The sequence below is a fragment of the Dryobates pubescens genome, chromosome 9, assembly GCF_014839835.1.
Source record: "Dryobates pubescens isolate bDryPub1 chromosome 9, bDryPub1.pri, whole genome shotgun sequence".
NCBI lineage: Eukaryota > Metazoa > Chordata > Aves > Piciformes > Picidae > Dryobates > Dryobates pubescens.
The window spans coordinates 32,995,810-33,014,658 of NC_071620.1; the positions used below are offsets into that span (position 1 = coordinate 32,995,810).

An 18,849-nucleotide genomic window follows, 5' to 3' on the forward strand; every position below is an offset into this window, starting at 1 on the left:
ACCACCATTTGTGATTGTACTTTTAAAAAGAATCTGCATCTCTGATGCCCAAATTGGAGGACTTCCCTTTTGTACACAGTACTTGAATTCCAGTATTTCCTGTTTTCCTACTCCAGATGCTATTATTTTGTAGTATTTATTTTGCATGTATTTCTATTATTAATGCTACGTGACTATACTTTACACAGACCTAAGATCAACAATTCACACCAGCGTGACATTTTTTCTCCTTTCCGATCTCTCTCTTCATCTGGTCCCTTGAAAAGAGCGAGACACGTACCTACAGCTACTCACACTAGCCAAAAAGCCGCTGTCAGCACAATGCGGTGTCAAGACTGGCTAGTTCGGGCGACTTCCTTTCTCCAACATGTATTTTGAGTACTCCTGACTCCTGCTGAAAGCACGTTAAACCCAGCCCGGCCTTCTCTCCGGCTTGAAGACGATCTTAAACTCTGGAGCGGGATCGGGCCTCTATTCTCTCCTGGGCTGCCTGCGACTCTGATTTTACAGACGTGAGGAGCAGACCTCACCCTTCAGCCCCAGCTCCAACTTCAACGTCTGTTTTCTTCCGTTGGCTGCAACCGCTCCGCCTGTAAGCTGGGAGACGCAGCCGTTAAGAGTACAGCGGGACCGCCCAGCACGTCCCGCCTGCACGGGAACCAAGGACAAGGGAGGGTGCCCCGGGAAAAGACCGGGCGCTTTGAACAAGAACCCGCAGAAAGCCGCGAGCCGACAAAGCGCCACTGACAAACAGTGGCCCCGGGAGCGAACCAGCCCCTCACACAGCCGCAAACCCCGCTCCTTTCCTCAGCGAGGGCGGCCCCGGCCGAGGCCTGACGTCAGCGCAGGCGGCACTAGACGCACGTTACGCAAATTTCGCCCCTTCCCTCCCCATCACAGTGGCCCTCTCTGCGCGCGCGCACCCCTCCCTTCCCTCCCCTCCCCTGCGGCCACCTCCTCGCGCCGGGCTGGGCTGCGGGCGCTGATTGGCTGCCGCCTTCCCGCTTCCTTCTCCCCGTCCGAGAACCCGCCATTTTGAAAACCTTGTTGATTCCGGGAGAGAGAGTGACCGGCTGACCGACCACGGGACGCAGAGCACCCGCCTTGCACAGTCTGTGTGTGTGGTTGTGCGCCGGAGCGTAGGCCGGCGCCCGGCTCCGCCCCCCTTTCTTCCCCCCCTCCCCCCCTCCCGCCTTCCCCGTCTCCCCCGTCTCCGGTAACTGTCGTCTCCAGCTGTCGTTGCTTGCTGCAGCTGTGCCTGAGGAAGGAGCCAGAAGCCGGGGCTCGAGCTGAGGTGAGTCCTGCCGCCATGGCCATAACGGCGCCCGAGAGCGCGCTCCCGCCTCTTCTTCTCCCACCCTTTCGCGGGCGGACTGGGCCGGGCCGGGCCGGGCATCCCAGTGAGGCTGGTGACAAGGGGAAATGGAACAGGGCCGGGGAGCTGGGAGCGCTCGTTGCCGAGCCACTGATGGGTCTGCCTCCGTCGCAGGCTTCCGTGGGGCAGGGGGCTGTTTTTCACTCGAAGGGTTTCTTGGGCGCGCTCTTCTGCCCTACGGCCCGGCGGCGGGACCGCAGCGTTCTCTTTGCCTCCTGATTCGGGAGGAGGGTGGAGTTCGCCGCTGCCCTCGACGCACTTATCCTTGGCCGGCGCCTCCTCGGGGCGCTACCCATCGTTGTCGCTTTCCCAGAAGGGGACAGGTGGCGAGTCTGTATCTGAAAAGTCCAGGGCTAGGGTGGGAGGTGCTGTTGTGCACCCTCTCGGAGTGGCTTGGGAGATACCTTCTCCCTGCCAAAAATACTCCTGACTTAGGTCTTCCTAAAAGTACCCTTTTTGCCCCGTAACCAGGTCCCCTGCAGGGATCTGACTGGCGAAAAGCTAAAAAGTCTCTAACTTTTCTATTCCCCTCCTCCTTCCGTTGAAGGGGGAAGAAGTGACTTACACTGCGCTTGCTTTTTCACTTGTAGAGACAAGTAAAAATTCAGAGAGTAGTATCGTGGAAAAGTCGGATTGTATTTCCCCGTCAAACGAAATACTGGTGGCAATGCACTGAAAGAGTTGTGTTGGTTTGTTTTTTTGCTCCCCAGTGATTTAGCAGAGAGTAGTAAACTTTGTCCCAGTTGTTGATAATACAACTCAGGTTTGCTATCGTCTGAAGTGTTGCCGTTCTCTGCCACCTGCTAATATTGCATATACACTTTGGATTTCAGGGTTGAAGATAATACTGGTTTTAATAGAGGAGAAAGAAAGTGGTTAGCTATGTGATAGTTCTTCCAAAAGGTCTTATACAATTGAAGCTGTATTTTGTTCCAGATGTCTAAAGAGTGAAGGGTTTTGAAGGCTGTAATTTTTCTAGAATGAACAGATGAGGTTATCTTCCTTTATTAGATAGACATTCTCTGTCAGGAGGAAAATGATGCTCACCAAAGTGAGATATTTTCATTTCAAAGTTAACACTTAAGCCACTTCCAATGCTAAGAAAAGACTGCTCAGAATTATGACAAGTATAAAGCATTTGTAGATCTGCAGCATAAAACCAGAAAGCATTTGCAAGCCCTAAGATGTCAAAGCTATTTGAATTCTGGAAGCAGCAATGATTTTATCTGAATTGCATGTACCTTTTATGTTTTTATTTTCCCATTTCCCATCTGAATATGCAGCTCATTTAGCTTATTAAGAAACTTGTCTGCAGTTGATCACAGTTGAACTGTGATCAAAAATATCTAGTTTATAATACTGTGCACTAAAATGTTGATTTCTTAAATCATTACAGTTCTTAGTAGATAAAAGTATTAATTTCTTTGTGTGTTTCTGAATGCTTCACAAAGTGAGCCTGAAGACTTGTGCTTGCAAAGAATTTGCAACCTTTCAAACTGTTCTTGGCCACACTAGTTGCAGAATGGATGACAGCTCCTTTTGAGAAATGTTATGTCTTGTGCATGTGTAGAATGCTTGAGTGTCTTAAACAGTCTGAGTACTGTGATGTTACTTTTACTGTACAAGATAGTGGTTTTTTCTAAGAAAGCAACGTTTCTGTCCTTTTCATGTGTAATGCTATACTGGTGATGGTTTCCCTCACTGTTTTTTACAGAACCATACACCATGTCTTCTGTTGTTTCATCAAAAGAAGATACGATGTCACCTGAAAAAGCAGATGAGAAACAACCTGAAACTGAAAACAAAGCTGAAGAAAGTGATGAAGAGGAGGAAGAGGAGGAGGAGGAGGAAGAGGAGGAGGAAGAAGAAAAGGGTACTTACTTTTCCATCAAATAAGCTGTCCTTTAAAAGATGCCAAGCTTGCTGAATGCAGTCTCCTGTGATCTCAGCTAATTGTACAATTACAGCTCAAGATATTCCATGGTATATTTATCTCATGGGTCATAAATCACTTCAAGGAAGACTACAACAGGCAACGCTAGAAACAGTAATGCTTATGTTCATCTTGGAAGATTGAAGGAACTGTCAGGATCCTGGATTCCTATGATAGGGTGGTTTGTTGTTGTATAAACTTATAGATAATTACTTGAGGTAGTGTTGTTTGTCAGTTTGTATAAAAATACATATCCAATATCCAAAAAGTATCTGTTTTGTACCCGTAACACTCTGAAGTTATTCATGTTTCCAGAAGAGATAAAGTGGGAAATCCGTGCTGTGGCTTTGGAAACAATACAGATGTCTTTGCTCAGCTACTGTAAATTAATTTGCTGGGTACCAAAACTTAATTATATTGGATAGGCAATGTTCCATTTGACTAACTTTGTCAATACAAGTCATGATGATATCCTAGGACAAGCAAGCGAGGCAGGTTGTATGATGTGGCATGTAAGAGGATACTCTTCAAGATATGATGAAGGAACTACTATACACAAATATTAATTTCTGTCATGAAATCTCTAGGCAGCTGTTTTGCAGATGAAAGCATCCATGGAAATAGAGCCTCAGTGCGAATATGGAGTCCCTGATGGTCTTCACTTCTTAAAAGAGCTGAAGTTTGCCTTTAGGAAAGTTAGTAGAGGGAGAAGTGATCTTGCTCTTCGGCGAGCAATAGAGTGGTTACAATTGGATTTTTAGAAACTACTGTTTCTTGTGCTCTGTTTTCGGCAGGTGCATATCCAATTTTGAGCATGTTCATACATCCTCAGCTGCACAGATGTTTAACCCAGGATAGCCCATCTGTTTACTGCTGAGGATAGTTTGATTTGAGGTCAGGTATTTTAGTATGAAATATTTAGGTGAAACTGGAGTTTTCTCTTGACATAGTATCATTAAATTAGTGATGTCCAACGTATACATAAAACTTTCTAAATGTATTCATTACTAAGCAGTACCACAATTACTGGGAACAATATTCTCATGGCATTTTTGATGCTCTTCTTGTGCCATGCAGAGTGTTGCATTGTGTAGCTCTGCAAGGTGTAGTACAGTCCCACTGTGCTTGTCCTGCTTCTCATGCTGAGATGTCTGGGTTCTCTAGGTTAGTAGTGAAAGGAGAAAGTGTGTACAAGCATGCTGTACCCTGCTTTTGACCATCTGGTGCTAATAAGCTCCCCATGAGAGGTGAAGTGGAGCTGTGCATGTGGGGTCTGCAGTGTCCCAGGAGGAGAATATGCAAACAACCTGAGAAAGGGGAGAAGGATGTGTTTCTGAAACTGCGTAGTGTTACAGTCTGCCTTGTGGGGTGAAATTCCCTTCAGGAAATGCCCAACCTTGTCTTCAAAGTTAAGTTGGATGCAGGATGGTATTAACAACTAGAGACATCTCTAATTATATTATACAGCTCCATAGAATCCCATCTATGTAATAGCCAAAGGTTTGAAACTATTACAGTATCTGCTTGCATAATTGACAATTTTTGGTTTGTCATTTCAAAGATTTAAGTGTTGTATTGCCCGCTACTATAGATGAATTTGCTCATGTAATGAAGCTGTCTTTTGCAGAAAAGAGTCTCATTGTTGAAGGAAAAAGGGAGAAGAAGAAGGTAGACAGACTGACCATGCAAGTGTCCTCGTTGCAAAAGGAGCCTTTTACAATTACCCCAGGTAGGTTTGTCCTCTCTAAGAAGACCTGAGTGTGTTGGAAATTATATTGAAACCTCTTAAAAGATAAACTTAGTAATTTGTTGTAGATAAGACCTAACTTAAGAGTCATGATCCATTTCAAAACAGCAATGCTATTATATGAAAACTCTTACTCTGAAGCATCAGTTTAAACTGTAAAAGTTTTATATAATGTTTAAACTTACCTAGAATAGGATTATCAGTACCTAACCAACCACTAATAAAGGCAGGAACAGCTAGAGCAAAAAGAAATACCAAATACTTGTACACTGATCTAGGTAGCATCAAGTAAGGAATATAGACTGTCAGGATGTCTAGTTAACAGGAAAAGGCCTGCTTAATGTTTGCCCAATTAGAATGTTTGATGCTGTTCTGAAATAACTTCTTTGCTTCTTTAAAAAACTTCTATTGCTATAGTAAATATAAATGCAATTCATAGAGTGATTGCTTTTAACTGTTTCAGGAAAAGGACAAAAACTTTGTGAAATTGAAAGGATACAATTCTTTCTGAGTAAAAAGAAGACGGATGAACTTAGGAACCTGCACAAGCTTCTCTACAACAGGCCAGGCACTGTAAGAACTTAAAATCAATCTTGTATATCCACTAGTTCTCATGCACAGTGAAAATATTTGTAGTATAGTTTGTATGTTTGGGTTTTTTTACATTTGCACATGGATCTATTTCTTAAGTGTCACTTATTACAACCTACTTGCACAATCAATATTGCTTGACCAGTTAAGCAATCCCATAATCTTTCTAACTCTTGTAAACTGCTCTTTTAAAAAACCTTACTGAATTGTAAGTCTGAGTGCCTATAGAGTGGGGTTTTTTTTGTTTGTTTTATTATTCTGTAGTTTGGTGTTTTGTTGTTTCATTTTTAATGAGAGGAAGGATGATTCACCTTATGAGCACGAGTCAGAAATAATTTATCGCTCACATTCTAAAAGTCGCTGATGTGCAACTATGATCAGAATCATCCATGTAACTATTTTGTTCAACCTAGCTTTTTCTTAGTACATCTATTCCTTCTATGTTTGAAACCTCTTAGTGGGGATTTAATACATGGCTACTCACCTAGTCTTTTCCTCCTTTATTTTGCACAAAGCAGTGGAAAGTAAACTATATTGTATGTTAAAAGTTATGTGGTTTTTATCACATTTGTTAAAGCCAATTAAAACGGTAGTTAAAAACTGATATGCTTGCTTTTGTATTTAACTATGAAACTTAAAACATAATAGCAAACCCTTGGAGTTTTTCAGTGATTTTACATTAACGTCAGTGTAACATGAGCCATTATCCTTGCTAAGAGAAGTAAAATGAATATGGGGAAAATGACATAGGTGAAATGTTACTATTTCCCTACACTTGCCAGGTTTCTAGGAATTTGATTTTCATCTTTTTATGTATTTTGGGAACTTAAACCCCCAGCATGGAAACTAAGACCTAAGTAGTACTGGTACAGATGCATGCTAGCAGCTTAGACCACTGCTGCAAACACAGTGCTTGTTTACATGTTAAAGATCTGTGGCCTCAAGTATTCAGAAAAAGAAAAGTATAAATTCACTGAAACCTTCTTTTGTGAATTGTGGTATTTATTCACAACGTCAGTAAACTACACTAGAGAATTTCTGACTTGATAGGTACTGAGTTTTGCAAACTTTTGTATTGTCCTGCAGGAGAATTAAATTACTTGATAGGAAATCATGGAACCATATAAATTTCTTATTTAACTGTCTTTACTGTGGAAGTCATCAAACTGTGGTCATTTACTCTTCACTAAACCAGTAACACTTTTCACCTGCCTTTGGGTGGGAGTGCTTGGATATCATTACCTCAGAGTCCATCTTTCCTGCTTTAGCTTGCAAGTCTGAGACATAACTGATAAAGAGGCTGTTGTTTATTGATTATGCAACATGCTACTAAGAAACTAACAATTCAGTGAATTGTCAAGTACAGTTATTAATAGTAATAATAATCAGCTAATGACACAACTATTTGCAGTTTCGCAATTGTATGCAAGTAACATAATTGTAAATTAATACATAACACTCTTAAATTATGCTAATTAGACACAACTGCTGTTGTATTACAGCTTTCACCCTTTCATCCCACACCCCTTCGGATGCAATTCTGCTCCCCCTTTTGCTCCCACATGTGGTCTTGTTAGAAAGTCTCTATGGATTGTTGGCGGCATCCCAGTGCCTTGAGTCCAAAGATGGGGGACTATATTTATTTGCTAGGAAATATATGAGTATGTTTTAATCCAAAACTCTACTTAATCAGAATTGTGGGGAACTTGGAGTGCTTTTTAATATAGTGAAGAGCGGATATTGTCTTGTATGCACGGTCTATTTGTGCTCTGGATTGTAATTAACATTTTTAATAAAACATAATACCATCTGCCAATTTTCTCTAGGTGCTGGACAAAGATAATTCTCTTTGGAAAAGGAGCTTAGCTTTGCTAAAATTATAAACTAATGGAGAAACACCAGGAACAAAAATTGTAGAGCTATTGAAAGTGAGTTCAAATTATAGTTGTTAGCATCAAAAAGATCTTAGAAGAATGAAAGATTTGGGGATATTTCTGAACTTTTTGATACAAGAAGATGGAGTGAAAATTAAGAACGTCAATATGTTTGGGGCCTGGACAGGAGCAATTTTCCCATTATAAAGGCTGCTGAACTAAAAGTTTAACCTTATTCACACTGCAGGTATAATGGTAAAAGGTGTTAACTGCATGGTACATAAATGCAAGAATTGGTCATACTAAAGAAACAGTTCAAAAGTACAACAGTGGTCCTGTTTTCCTTCAGAAAAGCAAGTAGAGCAAATCTGCTGTAGCAGATATATAATAAAAATAAATTTCACCCTTGTGTAACAAATTACATGGAGCAAAGCATGCAACGGGCTTCATATGATCATAGTTGTGCAAACTTTTAGATAAACATACAGTGTGTTTTAAACAAGTTTGAAATGGCAGATGATTTTATTTACTAAGTTATTTAAAAGGAATTTTAAAACACCAAGATCACAATAACTTAATTGTTGTCGTTTGGCTGTCACAAGATAAGACATAATCCACATAAATTATAACATTAAGTATATAAATTTTTGTTATGAGCAAATGAAAAGTTAACAGAGATGATTGGGTGAAATCTTCTTAACCACCTGCAATGAAACTAATTTGTGTGTTCTGCTGTAGGTTGCTTCCATAAAGAAGAATGTGGGTCAGTTCAGCGGGTTCCCATTTGAAAAAGGAAGTGACCAATACAAAAAGAAGGAAGAAATGTTGAAGAGGTAACGATCTCTTTCTGTGTACCATAGCTTGACTTATACTATACCCTCCTCTTTACTTTCAAAATATTACTTCCATTTAAATTTAAACTTCAAATCTGAACAGCTGTGGCTGTTTAAAATTAGCTCAGTGCTCTAGGAATCACCCAAACTGGTCTCTTAAGACAACTTAAGATGTATTAAAAAGAGCTAAATTGTTAACATTTCATTCACAGTTCCACAGTCCTGGCTTTAACTGCTGCAGGCTTGTTACCAGATTCTTCTGCCAAGTGAGAGGAAAGCATTATTTCCCCAGGGCAAGTGTAATGTTGCAAATATGTTGTGCTCTATTCATGGTGCAAACTTGCATTCTTCTGTGGCTCAAAACCTTGCTCCTTCAGAATCAAAACCATTTCTTATTTTGTAACATTCAGTCGTAGTCCTAGAATTGCTGTAGCAACTAGTCTAACAAAACTTTTGTGATTTTTACTGCACTGAAAGGGGTTTTTAATGCCCTTACATATTTCTGCAGCAAGTTATAACAAATGAAAGAATTGATATGTCTATAACAATGATTCTGAATGGTAGGACAGCTTCCAGCATTTGGGATGCACAAATCTTCACTCCTCAGATATGCAGTTTACCAGGTGTAGGGTTTGTCAAATGCATGTGAATCTGCAAGACAAACTGTCTTGATCTCAGGAAGGAAATTTGGATATTTTCCCTTATTTGCAAGAGGTTGCAAAATAAAGTGTTTTTTCACTTTTTTAATGTTTTCCATATGAAAGAACTAATAGTTAAGTTTTTGTTGCCTTCCAATACTTGGCAAATACTCTGAATGCTGATTGCATTGGCACTTCTATAAGAAGGTACTGAGCTGTGTGTGCTTCTGTTACTGTGGTAAATAGCTATGTATGAAACACCACTGAACATTATTAATTTATTGTGTGTGGTTGGTTTCTGGCTACGCTCTGCACTTGGACAGCATCATGTTCTAAAAACATTAAATAAGGTGAACAAAGGACAAAATTTATTTTGCAGAGTATTACTGTCATGCTTATAAACTAAAAAGAATGAGGTGAGGTTCTTGTGTGGATTAGAGTCCTTGAACTTTCTAAGTCTAAACTAATGGAAGTTACTGACTCAAAACTTGTGTGCATTTATTTATTCCACACATGAACTGCATTCTAATACTTAGTACATTGTTTGTTGTTACCTGTAGATGGACCTTAAAAGCATTAAAAATAGGAAAGTATTTTGAAGGGAGGTGATATCTATTCTTTGTATGTGTTAGTTCGAAGTTAAAATACAAGAACAAATGGCCATGTGTAACATGAGTCAGAGAGAATTGTAGTTAAAGCAGCAATAGAACCATATAATTCTAAATTCAGTATACAAAGTCTCAAAGGTGTGAAGCAGAACTTTCAATGTTATGCAGTTTTTAAATCTGTGAACAAGTGAAGTGGTTTTAACTGTATATTATTGCTGTGTTTTTAAAATGCAGGAGTCTAACCTTTCTGTAGGAATACCTTACAAGCATTTAGCATTCAGTAAATAGGAAGCCTTTCTACATGTTAAGATGGCACGATTTTTTAATATATATCTTTTATTTTTACTTTTTTTAATAAGGTTGTCTAGAAACACAGTTCAAAGATTATACTTCATCACTGGAAGGATGGTGGATGAACTATATTTCCTCCCACTCCAGGGCAGGGAGATGTGCCAGTTAAAATTTCATGCTCCTATGCCCCTAAAACATGAGTGAACAAAGTTCTGTCCCCTTAAAATTCTGAGTTCAAAGAGACGGTCTGAATTTGAATGCTACTTTGGAGAAGTTGTAGCCCTCCATGAAATAGTTGCACTGGTCTTTTTAATAAACAGTGAAAAATAACTTTGATTATGAGAAATAGTTACACCTGCAAAAAAGTGGGCCAAATGATCCAAGATCCTTTTGGAGGAAAGGGATTGAATGTCAGTTTCTCTTAAGCTTCTTCCCTCACCACTGGTACTTGTGTAAAGGGGCAACAAAACAGAAAAAACGCAGACCTCTTTGCCTCCTTAACGTTCAAGTCTTGTATCCAAGATTGATTCTTTCCAGTGTGATAGATTAGGAGAGATTCTGGGGAAGATTTTATAACTTCTGTATCTATCCTACTTTACACATACAGATTTGGGAATCTTGTTTTATTTTGCTTTATGTAGTGATTCTTTGCTTATCTATAGACAGGACTGGAAGTGTAGTTAAGCGTATACGTTAATGTGTGTTGTCAGTTGCAGACACAAACCAGGTAGCAGCTTCTAGCAGTCAAATGTTGACTATTTATGTAGGATGTGATACTGAATATTTGTTCTTCTTTTTCTCTCTCTCTCTCTTTTTTTTTTTTTTTTTTTTAATGCAGATTTAGAAATGCAATGTTGAAAAGTATCTGTGAAGTTCTTGACTTGGAAAGATCAGGAGTTAATAGTGAGCTGGTAACCAGAATCTTAAACTTCTTGATGCACCCAAAATCTTCAGGCAAGGTGTGATGCAGATTGTTATACTTGCTTTTATATCTCTGTTCTGCTGAAAAATGCAGCTGTCTCTGTTGCTTAGTATTTCCTTGCTAACAGTGACAACACAATTACTGTCCTAACTTACTGAAGTAGTAATGGCTTTTTGAAGAGAGACCTCTACTCCTGCAGGCATCCATAGCAGGTTGAGGACTTAGATATAAGCATATATTTTCTATGTAAGTGTACCAGTTATAGACTGTTAGCACACAAAAGTGTATGTGGTCAACACATGATGCTAATTCAAGATATCCGTACTCAGATACCATGAGTAGCTTCTGTTTTGTGGGTGAAAGGAATGAATTAGACATAATATGTGAGCAGAAAAGAAAAAAAGGGGGGAAGGTGTTAGAACAAGGAAATAAAACATGAAAATACAGGAAGATAAGCTGTTAGCTGTTGCCTGTATATGCTACAAGTTGGCAAATATTTAATCACATTTGGTTACCACAAAATTGAGTTTATTGCAAGTCTAGGAAAACTTCCTGTAATTAGTATATGCTAGTGCTTGAGATTCACCAAGAGTGCTGAATTCTACTATTAATCAAAAATCAGTATTTAAATAGTTAGACTATTGTTTGGAAAATAATTATTCCCAGCAAACATTGGTAACTGATGTGAACCAGGAGTTTGCACACTGCCTTAGGGACCCTGGTACTTAGTGACAACAGAATGCAGTTTTGCATAAGACACGGCTGAATTCCTGCTTTTAAGTCTTCAGAAGGATTGTCAGCCTATATGCTGCCAGAAGAAAAACCTTTCTTTCATGGGTTGGAGGAGCATAGGTAGTTAATAGACTTCTTCTAGATTGTTCTTTCTTGCTTCCTTTCCCTAACCCCTAAACTTGGAAGATTTGCTTTATTAGGGGAGTAGAACTAAAATTTCATGTTACTCAGCTCCACCTCTGTAATGAATTTCTGCAGAATGTTGTGGTGTTAGTATAATAAGGCATACAATACTCCTGGATTTAGAGACCTATATATTTGTTTACTACTTTTTCATGTGATTTGAATGAATGGGCATTTTTAAAATTCACTTTTGGTTTTCTGCTTGGGTGACATACATCCCTGTCTCGCAGCCTTTGCCGAAGTCCAAGAAAACACCAAGCAAAGGTGGCAAAAAAGAACGCAGTAGCACTGGGACAACAAGAAAAGCAAAACGCACCAAGTGCCCAGAGATCTTGTCAGATGAATCCAGTAGTGAAGAAGATGAAAAGAAGGGAAAGGATGACTCTTCAGAAGAGAAAGAAAGTGAGGATGAGGTAATGAGGTGTTTTGGTTTGTTGGGTTTTGTTGTTGTTCTTTTTTTAGCCCTACACTGCAGAAAAAATAAATTTTTGTCTTTATGTGGTTGTTATTGATTGGTAGTTCTTGGAATACAGCAAGTTGAGTGGTAAGTGATACTTAAGGAATGTTTCAAAAGAAAAGTGTACATACCTGCAATTTACAGGAGATTCTCGTAATTTCATAGTGCATTATAGTTACACAATCAGTAACATAAAAGGCAAAGGCCTTGGAGATAAGATAGCATTTATGAAGAAAGTTTCTGACACCCTCTAACATAGTACAGGTATGTCATGGGTTGAGTTGAATCTGCTGATGATACTCAATACCATACTGTATCATGGGGCTTGAAGTTCAGATTGCAACATGATAGGCTTCCTGTTGCAGTTGCTGATACTGGTTTCTGGGTTTGGGTGTTGGTCTTTTCTACTGGACTGGCTTCTTAGTGCTTGGGTGGTGGGAACTGTTTATCACTGACTTCTGCTTCTGCATTTTGCTGTGCTTTTCTGTAGATAGGCTAAGGAAATTGTACATTGTATAATTTCCAGTAAAACACTTTGAACCCAGAGGGGTGGTTTTGGAGTTACATTCCGTCCCATCTGTGTGGGTGGAAGAGGGGCTTGTGTGAACAGGCCGTGTTAATCCAGGGCAAGGTGAAGGACACCTAGGCAGTATATATGCTTTGCTGCCCCAGCTCCACTGGAGTCTTAGGCTTGGAGTGGCTGGAGTCCTCAGAGGTGTTTCTGTCTTGATTTCAACTCTATTTAAACAATAAATACCACAGAAGATCTTACAGTTACCTGGAAGCAGAAGATACCTGAAATATTTGTGTGCTGCAGGAGCATAATTTGGTAAACTGAAATGTGGGTGCTAGGTTTAACTTCCTACTTTGTAGCTGGTGATGGAGCTTTAGCAGAAATTTGACAGCTGAAAATTTAGAAGCTAAAAACATTTATCTGGACATGAGCTAATCCTTGAGTGTGTTTTCTGAATTTCAACACTCCGTCTTTATCCTTTGTGTAACACTGCAGAGTAAGTGCAACTCTAACTGAGCTAAGATGATACAAATGAATACAATCTTGTTTGTTAAATGCTAGTTTCATTAGTGGCACCAAGTAGCAATGGGAGAAGCAGTTAAAAGTTATATGGACTAATCCAAATTGCTTAGATCCTAATAGTTTGCTCAGTTGGCTACACTGCCATATTAAATATAAATTTAAATTGTGAACTTAGTAAGTACTGTAAATTTGTTTGTGTCATTTCCTTTCTTTGAAGTATGGTTTATTCCTGGCCAATATTCTGTTTGTTTCTGTGAGGAAAGCTTTCAGCCTTGTCAGAAACTATCTAAAGATTTTGTGTTAAGCACACATTTTATTTGTATCAAAACTGCAGTGCACTGATATGTGTATACTAAGATGTATTAATGTTCCAAATATCTTCTGTTGATGTTGTCTTAGTGCAGTATTTTTTGAGTTTGCTAGTTGCAGTAATTGGCCACATTATGGATTAGGTAGTGCAATTCTCCTTAAGAATTAGCTGCTTGTAGTCTTGGAGAGTAATAAAAAGCATGTCCTTTTAAAAAGTAACATCTTTGAAGTGATTTTCTAAGGTAATTATGAGTGGAAAGTTGTAGAACAGCCAAACTACTGGTATCATCAAAAAGTTCTAGCCATTTGAGCTTAAGAATCTATTTCAACAGATGTCTTTGTGGACATACTGTCTCTATCGTGTGGCAGCAGAAAATGCTGACAAAATACAGTAATTAAATTTGCTGATTTAGTTGGTATTGACAGAATAATTTCCATTGTGGAAAAGAGGTGTGGATTGTTCAGCTAGAAACCATAATTTTAATCTTCTATTTCTCTCCTTTATAGCCTCCTAGAAAAGCTTCTAAAAGAGAAAAACCTAAAAAGGTGACTTCCAAAACCAAGAAGGCTGTGAAGGGTGCAAACGTGAAGAAGGCAGATAGCAGCACTACTAAAAAAACCCAGAACAGTTCTAGAAAAGGTAAATGCTTTAAATCTTTCATCATATGTTGTCCTGTAGCTTACCTGGCATGCTTACTAGAAAGCAGGCTTGGGCACCTAGTTGTGAAAGCAAATAGAATTTGGGCAATTGATGCCTGCTACTTGATGTCTATTTCCAATATTTGGAATAAATTTGGTATACTTCATGTGCATATATTGCATATAAACTGTAAGTATTAGTCTAGTTCTTCCATATGCTGTAAGAATGTTAACAAAATTCTGTTGGTGACTAAGAGTCTTACAATTGATGAAGCACACTGTCTTTCGTTCATCATCTTGATGTGGTGGTTGTTAACATAGACATAGCTTCTACATACATCCTGTTGCTATTGGTTTCCTTATATCTCATGATATGCATAGGAGGTATACCTACACTGAGTTTCTTGATGCCTCTGTAAAGACAGCGGCAGTGTAGGTCAGGCCAGACTGGTTTCTTTTTAAGCAGCTTTGCAGAAAAGGACCTGGGTAGAGGTAGGCAGTTCTTGCAGACAAGTTGAACCCAGGTCAGCAGTGTGCCCTTGTGATGAGGAGCACTGGCAGCACTCTGGGCTGCTTCAGCAAGTGTGTAGGCAGCAGGTTGAGGGAAGTGATAATTACTTCTGTTAGCACTTGTGAGCCTGCCTTGGGAGTGCTGTGTCCAGTTTTGAGTTGTCTGGTACAAAATAGGTGAGGAGATGCTGGAGTGAGTGCAGTGCAGGGCCACCAAGATGGTCAGGGGACTGGAGCACACAATGCAGGAGAGGAGGCAGAGGGCTGGGCTTGTTGAGCCTTCGGAAAAGACAGAGGGGGATCATCTTGCATTCTGCAACTGCTAAAGGGGAGGGTATGAGGAAGGCAGAACCAGGCTGTGTTTGGAGGTACACAGAGAGAGGATGGAGGCAGCAGGCACCATTTGCCACCAGGGAAATTGCAATTGTTTGTTAGGAGAAGGAAAGCTTCACTGTGAGGAAGGTGGTCAGGGCCTGGAGCAGTTGTGGAATCCCTGTTGTTAGAGGTGTTCAGAACTCATCCTGGCAGGGCCCTGAGCAACAGCTCCATGCTGGCCCTGTTCCAAGTAGCAACTTACACCAGTTGATCCCCAGAGATCCTTTCACACCTTAAATTCTCTGGCACTCTGAGAAAACAGCTATTTCTCTGTCACAGTTGTAGTATGACTTATTAATGCATCATGTATCCATACTGCAAACATACATTAGTTAATGTTAGCATTGGTGGATGTATGCTATTAACACAGACATCAGATTAATTACTTTTCTTGTCAGGGTATTAAGAAAAGGAATGGTTAAGATGGTTAGGCACTGAATTTTGTTAAACCTCATTCACAGGTTTATTTCTCAGCAGAGCAAACAGGCTCAACTCAGTGTATTTTCAGATTGGCTGCTGGCAGTATCACATAGCTGATTCTGTGTGTATGCTTTTTGTCATTAATGCATATAGAAGTGTATTTTTTAAGGTTCAGTATGTGTTTTGCATATATGTTATGCAATACATTTGTAATTTCTCCCTCTGCATTTCTCTTTCGAGTATTTACTGTACAAACTCGAAATGTTAAGTAGGTCTTTCTGTAATCTCCTTAGCTAGATTGTTTGGCATCTGCTCTGAATTTTATCTTGTTGGCAGTAGAGGAAATGAGTAGATGTTGGAGTTGTTCAGTCTAATTTTTTAGATTGTGTCCTGTGCCTCTCTACTTCCTTTGTGATTATCTTAATTTTTTTGTCAGGATGTTTCTGACTCTGTGCTCAGTAATACAGCACTGCAAAACCACAAAATCCTAGTGCCCTACACTGCCAGGGTGAGGGAGTTCAAATGCCTTTTTAAAGGAAGTAAATACATTTTTAAGAGCTATAATGTTTCCATTTAGGATTGTGGTAATTAATCTATCAAGCAAAAAATGTCTTATCTGTCCCATACTTTCTAAAGCACATATTGATTTGTAAGCAAACATTGAAAGTCTTTTATTCTTTATATTTAGAAAGTGAATCTGATGATAGTTCAGATGATGAACCTTTAATTAAGAAGCTGAAGAAACCACCTACAGATGAAGAAATTAAGGAAACTGTCAAGAAATTGTTGGCCAATGCAAACTTGGAGGAGGTCACAATGAAACAAATTTGCAAGAAGGTAAGCAAATAGGGGTTTGCACTCTCTTTTTGTGCAGTGGGTTGTCTGTGAACTGACTCTTGCCATCATTTCGGAAATGGAGGCTTGCATTCTGCACAGTGGTTCCAGAAACAAAGTAGTTTTGCATTGATCTATTCACTTGCTAACAGTTACAACAAGGATAGCTTTAATCCTTAGATATGCAACACTGATATCCAACACTAGAAGGGAAATCTTCAAAGAACAATTCTCTACATGGAAAGCAGCAATATTACCTCAAAACAACATATGTCATGACAGTGCAGCAGCTTGCTCCTGTCAAAGGGGAGGGCTGTGTCCTGCCTTCTTTACGTTTTGCCTGCTCACTGCCTCATTAATTGGCAAGTGCCAGGAATGGACCACGTGGTCAGAAAAGGAAAGGGAGGGGAAAGGTGAACAAAACACAGACAATAGTTACCTTGGTGGTTTTGACAGTCTGTTAATTCTCGGTTTTGTTTACCTGGTACTTCCAAGAAGTTGTCTTGAGAAAATTAAACAAGAAGTTATGAGAAAACTGTTTATATTCTGTACAAGCCTTTTCATCATGTTTATAGTCATTCTAGTAGTACACTGAAATAAAATACTCTGCATCAGTTGTCAGTGTTTGCATATGTTTCTTGTTTTGCCTTCTCTCAGTTAACCAAAGAATATAGAATACCACTCAAACATGTTGACTCATCTGTTAGTCAGTTGAAACTATCACAATTTTACTTAACTACCAAAAAAAAAAAGAAAGACCTTAGGATTTGATACTTGTTTGGCTTGCTACTCAAATTCAGGGGCATCTGACTACTTAAACAGCACTCAAGACAAACATTAGAGAGGTTCTATTTGGTTGACACTTCCAGTTTATTGATGTGGGGGAAAAGAAAACCCATGAAATGAATACATGTATTTAAATATTCTGTAGACAGAATAAGGATAGGAGAATAAGCTTGCCTTTTCCCATAATTAATGAGGGCGTTTTGGCAGTTGTAATACTATAAGTACCACACCACTTTTTGTCTGAAATTCATACAAACTCCTTTTATTCATACAATACACTGAATTAAAGTAATTTGAGGTTTGGTTTGGTTTTTACTTTTTTTATTTTTTAGGTGTATGAAAACTACCCTAGTTATGATTTGTCTGACAGGAAAGACTTCATTAAAGAAGCAGTCAAAGAGGTAAAGACTTTATCATTTAGAAAACATTTGGGGTAATTTGGGTGGTTTTTTCCTTCAGCCTATTAGAGTGGCATAGCATCCTGTTACACAGAAGGCTATAAAAATTAGAGCAGTATTGTAAGCTTAGTGCTCATATAAACCTTAACTCTGGCTCTGATTTATTTTTATGTTGTATCTCACTTTCACAAATAACTACTTCAGACTCCTGGTAGCACAGTAACAGGTTTGAGTTTTGCCTTTGAGTTTGCCGCACTCGCGGTTAGGTCTGCGCTAATGTACTCATGACAAAGGGTTTGTTGTCCAGTCTGTGGCATGTAATTTGTTTTTAAAAATTCCATTTTAATTAATTTTGCTTGCCCCTAAACTGAAAATGGAACCATAGAAGTAAGGATCACTTAGTGGAGTTAATAGAATAACTTTTCTTTCTCTTGTGGTTTCATGTGCAGAAGTTGGTATATGGCTACCTAGAAATAGTTACACTGTGTGTGTACATATGTGTCACTTATCAGCAATAGCTTGAGGGAGCAATTTGTCTGTTGTAGGGATGTTCTTGGGCTTTTGTCATAGCAGAAACAGTGTATTTTCTTGATACTCTGCAGAAGGAGAGGCTGTATGTAATGGGATTGAGAGAAAGGAGAAAACTAATACACGTCTCTTTTCAGTTGATTTCATGATCTGGTTTGACTGTGGGAAATGAAGATTCCTGGGTTTTGTGTTCCCATGGATTTGAAGATCTGATAGGCACCAGCAAAAGGAATGTGTCTTACTTTTGTGGTATTTAGTCAGAGCTGATTCTGCTGATCTAATGTTAAGATTGTTGATGTAAATTGTTTTGGTTGTTTTGTTTTGTTTTTCCTTTAAAACTGCATTTGATGCAGTTTGTAGTTGAACATACTTAGGTTTTGTGCATGGCAATAAATGTTCCATTTTTTTATAGGTTTTGTACATTTTGAATTGCTTTGTATAACTAGATTTATTAGAACCATCCCAGCTTTTTAGTGTGGATTGCTATTTTCCAGATTTTAAAATGAAGTTAAGATGAAAGCTGCTTATCTGCACATATACATGCAGAGACTGGAATATTGCAGTATTGGTTACAAAGGTATTTAGAATACATATCTATTCTGAAAACAACAAGAGTTAGTAATATGTTAATGTCTTTTATATTCTGATACCTTTTACATCTGCAGAATTATTCTAAATCCAGATTACTGTCTTGCATGTGTAGGCATTGAGAGAACTGTCAAAGCATGGTAACTAATTGGCACATAGATGTTATTTTTGTACTTTTAAAAGGCTTTCTGTTGTGTATATAAAGTTATTTCAGATTTCTTTTGTGCAAATCTTTTTTCTTT

At 39.0% G+C, this 18,849-nt stretch overlaps 1 protein-coding gene across 1 annotated transcript; it reads left to right on the forward strand.

The window, feature by feature from the left end:
• The first annotated feature begins 1,196 nt into the window (after positions 1 to 1,196).
• Positions 1,197 to 18,849, forward strand: DEK (DEK proto-oncogene). The gene is made up of 11 exons (XM_054164336.1): positions 1,197 to 1,294; positions 3,090 to 3,248; positions 4,936 to 5,037; positions 5,519 to 5,628; positions 8,259 to 8,353; positions 10,729 to 10,849; positions 11,958 to 12,140; positions 14,037 to 14,169; positions 16,162 to 16,310; positions 17,426 to 17,494; positions 18,157 to 18,849. The coding sequence occupies exons 2-11, from the start codon at positions 3,101 to 3,103 to the stop codon at positions 18,166 to 18,168; spliced, it is 1,122 nt and encodes a 373-aa protein (XP_054020311.1). The 5' UTR covers positions 1,197 to 1,294; positions 3,090 to 3,100; the 3' UTR covers positions 18,169 to 18,849.